The 6,027-nt window shown below is 26.7% G+C and overlaps 1 protein-coding gene across 1 annotated transcript; it reads right to left on the reverse strand.

Annotated features, from left to right (window-relative positions):
• Positions 1 to 713: 713 nt before the first annotated feature.
• On the reverse strand, positions 714 to 5,728 carry LOC105448559 (translocon-associated protein subunit alpha). The gene is made up of 4 exons (XM_011687209.1): positions 5,469 to 5,728; positions 5,134 to 5,393; positions 1,634 to 1,901; positions 714 to 1,316 (listed from the first exon to the last, which is right to left on the reverse strand). Exons 1-4 carry the CDS (start codon positions 5,692 to 5,694, stop codon positions 1,246 to 1,248), a joined length of 825 nt encoding a protein of 274 aa, XP_011685511.1. The 5' UTR covers positions 5,695 to 5,728; the 3' UTR covers positions 714 to 1,245.
• Between the last annotated feature and the right edge of the window lie 299 nt (positions 5,729 to 6,027).

The raw sequence follows: 6,027 nt of genomic DNA on the forward strand, positions 1-6,027 counted from the left end.
TAAAAAAATTTTTTAAATAATTAAAAAAATAATTTTTGCATTGTTCTTTTATAAAAAATAAAGTTTAACCCGTAAAGGACACCTCAGCTCTTTTGAATGATTTTGTTTAACACAAAATTTGAAAACGTTTTTTTTTTCGAAAATTTAATATTACCAATTGATTGGTCAGACAATCTTACATTGAGAAATAAATTTTGCTTTTTATTTTCAGAAGATATAAAACTTTAAAAAAATTCGCTTGGTGCGAATTCGCATCCAGGTGTCCTTTACGGGTTAAAAAAAATGAAAAAAATTTGCCCATATATAATCATATGTAATAATTAAAAAAATATATATATATATAATATAATATGAAACAATTTAATTTTATTTCTTAAAATTTGATATTTTGTAAAAAAACTGCCAAAATTATTTACTTTTAATTATTTTTTATTATTATTTTTTTGTACCAAACAATTTAACAAAGGAAAGAAACATATCCAGAAAGAAGCGTTTCTCTCTGCTTATGCTTTGTTATGTATTTCATGTGCTTCTGACCTAATTCAGAACGCATCCTTGGATGACAGTCAAACGACTGTAGATACACCTCTTAAAGATATGTATATGTATCTTCAATGATAATTTCAATTCAAGACCATGAACAAATGAAAATTCTGATATAAGACGTATACATTATCAAATTCTTAAAATAAATTTTATTTAATAGAAAAATATCTTCATAAAAAATTTTTTATTGAATTTTTATATACTGATACAATATAATTACAAAATAATCAGATTTTATCTGTTCTGTACACGTACACATACATGCACGCATGCGCGCACACACGCACGGAAAAACATACGTATTATTCGTGGTGATAACATTATGTAAAAAAATGAATAATTAATCTCAAAAAAGAAACGTATAACTCTTAAGTACTATGCGACTATGTACGGGTTTTGTGCAAAAACAAATCATTGAGTATCATTGTACCATTCTTTCTATTGAACATACATGTATAAAGTTTAACGTATTCTGTAATATTACAGAATAGTGTGTATGTCTTTCTCTATATATAGTATCTGATTAATAACTCATTAAGGAACTGAAATATTCTGTATTACTTATTGAAACTATATATTCTATTTCATAATTAAGAGATTAAAAAATCTTGAATTGTTTTTCAAAAATTATTGCAATGTAATAGAGATTTTTCTATATTAACTTTAAATAACATACACATATAAATATTAATATATACTTCAATCATCAAAACCAGTTCTTTTTGTTTTCCTTTGTCTTGGGCTTTGCTTTGGAGTTCTAGGAGATTTATCTGTAAACAAGGATGATTCGTTATTTTATTTTTTATTTTATAGCTTTTAACGTAATACAAATAAAGAAATTTGTAATAGCAATTGAGATTCAACAGCGAGATTTATTATTAAATGAAGACAGAAAATAACATAAAATAAGATCCCTTGTGTTTAAAATCTTTGTAATTGCTAATATATAACTTAATATATAATCTTTGTAATTGTTAACTTCCAAAATTATTTAAAAATGTTACCCAAGTTGTAGTTAGATATGAATTTCTAAGATTTCTAAGATTTCAACTTAATATAAGCAGATTTTCTCATTTCTATTACTTACTAATTCTGTTGAGAGTTTCCTTTGGCAGCCAATCATAATCTACATTGTTAGGATTAGATGTACCCATTTCTACAGGTACTTTACGAGTAGTAGAAGAACGTGATCTGCGTCCCAGAGATGATAACAATTGTTGACCTCCTACAAGGGTCAATATAACACATGCAGCAAGGAATACGTAAAGAAATACAGTTTCTCCATCAAGACCATCATCTATCTCTATAATTTGTACGGTTTCATTAAAGACTGCTTCATTGTAAGAAACTCCATTCTGTAAAAAATATAATAGATCATGTAATCACTGATCAAATTTTTTCTTATAATTCTTAATATATAATTTTTCAGAATCTTTGTATAATTTTATAATTTTATATTTTTTAGAAAATTTCCCAAATCTTTTTATACAAATTGGAATACTTTTCAGAAGTACTAAGAACTATGGCAGAAAAATTTTTATGAAAAACAAAAATAACTACGATAAACTACAGAGAAATTACATAGATTGTGTGAGACAAGATAATCTTAGAAATTCTTAATTTCTCGTAATAATTCGTAATGAGACATGGAGTGGTGTAATTTTTGCCATATTTCTAAGAATTTCACCCTTTTCGTAAAAAATTGTAATAGAACATCAGAAGATGTACTAATTTGTACATATTTTTACAAAATTCTACAAAAATTCAACTGCCATAATATTGCGTATTTTTTCGCATTTGTGCGTTGTTTGACATTAAAATTCATCCTTATTCGTAGAAATTTTTCTGCCAAAGAAAATTAACATTTTTTTTAGAATATCTGACTTTTGATATATTATAAGATTTTTTACATTTTTTATATAATTATATAATTTCTGAAGAACTTATAAAATATAAAAAAGTTTAAAATATTTTTTTCGGAAATTTTAATAAATTTAAAATATGACAAATTTATAAAAATATAAAATAAGTAGAAATTGACCAAAAATAAGAATACATAACAATAGTGTCTGTACAGTTAAAGCGAATACCTGACACCCAATAATATTTTGTGTCAATTTATCACGAGATAAATGTGGCTCGGCGCTAAAGAAGTAGTGCGTCGGACCGGACCATGTCTCTTTACATGAGCCGGCGAGCACTCGAAATTTTCGGATCTCATGTATTATACAGTTCAAACTGCCGATTATGTCAGCTTAAAATATAGTCCCAAAATTGAAGTTGTAACAATATCAAATTAAACTAACACACAATTTATTAAAAAAGAAAACATTTTTCAAAAAAATGTTTTAAACAAAAGTTGTAGGATTTAAAAAGATCTATTTACTGATCTTATTGATTTGATTTTGGATGGCGTCGCCAAGACGTCAGGAAAGATCACATTAATTTTCTTAAATAGAACATCTTATTTTTTATTCCAGAATCTAAGAGCTAGTGTCAACAGTTTTCCAAAGCACTATAACGAACACTATCTCTCAAGGTGTGCTACAAGAATATGTAATGAAAAATGAGGGGTTCCATTTAAAAAATTCAAAGTAACCTTGTTCTGACCTTGACGACGCCACTCAGGGTCAAACCAATGTTATCATGTTATGTCCCCCTCGAAGTCCCAAAACTTTTGTCTGAAACATTTTTCCCTAAAATACATTGTTCAAGAGATATTTGAGGTGATCGATTAAAATGAGACACCTTGTATATATAGAAAAATAATTAGAATATTTAGAAATATAATTTTTGCATTCTTCTTTCTTAAAAAAGTAACTGCGCTTAAATTATATATTTTATTTATAATTACATAACTTAATGTAATTATTGCATTTATACAGATCATATACATGGGCGGTAACTTTGGTGTGCGTGCGTGCGCGTGCGTGCGTGTGTGTGTGTGTGTGTGTGTGGAGTACTCCACACATCAGAATTTTTCATGTGTGGAATTCCACACATAAGCAATTTTTTTAAATAACTAATGTTGAGCCAAAGATAATTACATTTTTGTTAAACTTTTGTTTCAAAATTTCAACTATTTAGCAAACCGATTTATTCTAAAATTTATTATAAAAAAAAATAATATTCGGAGTTCAATGTTTGCTTTAAGTGTTTCAACAAATTAAACGAAAATATTTATAAGAATTTATTTAAAAAATTTTTAAACATTTAATTGTTCATTATTCTTTTAAGCTTAATATATATGAAAGTCTATATAATATAAAGTCTATATAAAGAGATCTTAATATGAAAGTATAGTAAGTGAAACTAAGTGAAAATTTTGTTATGTTTCTCCCGCCGACGTCTCTGCACATGACAATTTGTCGCCCCTGATTATATACAAGTAAATTTTTTCTCATTTTTTTAAACTTTACATTTTATAAAAAATGCAAAAATTATTCATTTAATTATTTTGTAAGTCTTATTTTTTTCTTATCTGTATATACAAAAAAATTATGCAAAAATAAAGTACAAATAGATTATACGAGATTATATAAGAGAAAAAAAACATATGGATATATTTTATATATAACGTATAATTGTATATATTTGTTTTTATATGCAATATTTTTTATCAGAAAGTACTATGTACCATACAGGGTGTTTTGTTGTTTCCTAACATGTAGGATCCATTTTACTGATAGACAAGGAACACAAAGACAATAATAAAAGTTCATATAAATATGTGTTCCATTTGGCTTTTGTTTCCGAATTATAATCATATTTATATTCCAGTAATATAAAGCTATTTATCTTTATAAGTGCTCAAAATAATAAATTTTGGCCTGAATGCAAACATACAATTGTCGCCGTGTATATTATTACACATTTTAAAAAATATTGGACGTTCATCATGTTAGCAAACACTCCGTATATTCTTTTTTTTAGATCATAAACTTATTAAATGCTTATTTAAGGCGATGCTGGAAGTAAAAATTACCGACATTTGCATTCTAATGGATAACTCCGAAACGACTAAACGGATTTAAAAACGGTTTTACAGGATTGAAATAGAGATAAAATGTAAGCGAGCGAACTATAAATTTGTAGTAAAAACGAAAAATATTAAAAAATTATCTTTTTTGGGGAGTCGTACAACTCATAACCTGTCACCTGACGTAAACATTTCATTGGTACAAAAGTTCTGTAACTCATATGTACAAAAAAAGTAGTTCGCGCGCATCGGATTACTTGCACGAATAATACAAGATCCTTTGAGCTACGATTGGAAATGTAGAAAAACAATTATCCCTTAGAATGCAATTTGTGGTAATTCGTATACTCAAATAAGGTAAAGAGCAAAAATTGCGTCTGGCAATAAGTGCCGGATTTTCCGATTTTCTAAGAGATGGCACTTCAATTAGTTAGACAAGAACATTCCACGTGTTTGAGTGAGACTAGAAGATATTGTAAGAAGTTCATTTAGAGATACTACTGACACAGAAGAGTCTGCTTTATCGATTGCTCGTGCAAATTTTTCCAACCTTCCAGCATCGCCTTAAAACTCTGTATATAATATTTTTTATCTAATATCATACGTACCGCATCTTTATAATTCAAGTTAACATTTAAACCAAACGGCCTTCCAGAGAAACTCTCAGATGGTATAAAAGAATATGCTAAAGTAGCTTCATGCTTGGGCTTCACAACTTTATTAAATGTGAACGTAGAAAAATTTTGAATATAAAAATTAAAGTCCATAGCATAACGGAAGGAAGCATCCAACGTTTCCAAAACAAAATCATTTTCACCCTTATTGGTGAAACCCACAAGAAATTCTACTATATTTCCAGCTGGCAATTCTGTCAAATTCACAATGAATTTTAGTATTATCATACATTTTACTCTCAATAATAAAAAATTCAATAAAAATATACCAAGAGTAGACAACGTATTATGAACAGGTTTTGTAAAAAGTATTGTTGTATCAGCATCAGCTGAGGCATTATTAGTATCTTCTTCTGTTTCTTCATCAGTTATTATACTACCTTCTTCGCCTTCTACATCAACAATATCATCAATGTTCTCATCTTCTTGAGCATAAACATATCCTGTAAGTATAAACAAATGTAAAAGTCTATCAAATTTTAATATAGTTATCATAATATATATTTAAATAATTTAAATAAATAATATATTATATATGTAAAATTGAACTCTACATACAATAACAACAATAATAATTAGAATATTTTAATAATTTTAACAATTAAAACATTTAAAAATTTTTAATACAAAATTAGTATTTAAAATTTATCTTATAAAAATACTTAATTCTTAAGTAAGAAATTTTGACTCGGCCAAGGAACGAATAAGGTGTAATGTGACATAAAATCACTAAGACATGATATAAAAATTTTAACGAAATTTAATGTCAACACATTTCAACTGCACAGAGTCTTCTTCAGTTGAAATAAATAACATATAAATAAATTA

The sequence above is a fragment of the Wasmannia auropunctata genome, unplaced genomic scaffold (assembly GCF_000956235.1).
Source record: "Wasmannia auropunctata unplaced genomic scaffold, wasmannia.A_1.0 LD336083.1, whole genome shotgun sequence".
In the NCBI taxonomy this organism is placed as follows: Eukaryota; Metazoa; Arthropoda; class Insecta; order Hymenoptera; family Formicidae; genus Wasmannia; species Wasmannia auropunctata.

What these genes read in the sequence shown, in the direction of transcription:
- LOC105448559 (XM_011687209.1), bottom strand. Translation starts at nt 5,694, where the DNA reads ATGATAACTATATTAAAATTTGATAGACTTTTACATTTGTTTATACTT. An exon ending in TAATACGTTGTCTACTCTTG is followed by an intron (nt 5,394 to 5,468) that starts GTATATTTTTAT and finishes TGAATTTGACAG; the next exon opens with AATTGCCAGCTGGAAATATA. An exon ending in ACTTGAATTATAAAGATGCG is followed by an intron (nt 1,902 to 5,133) that starts GTACGTATGATA and finishes TATTTTTTACAG; the next exon opens with AATGGAGTTTCTTACAATGA.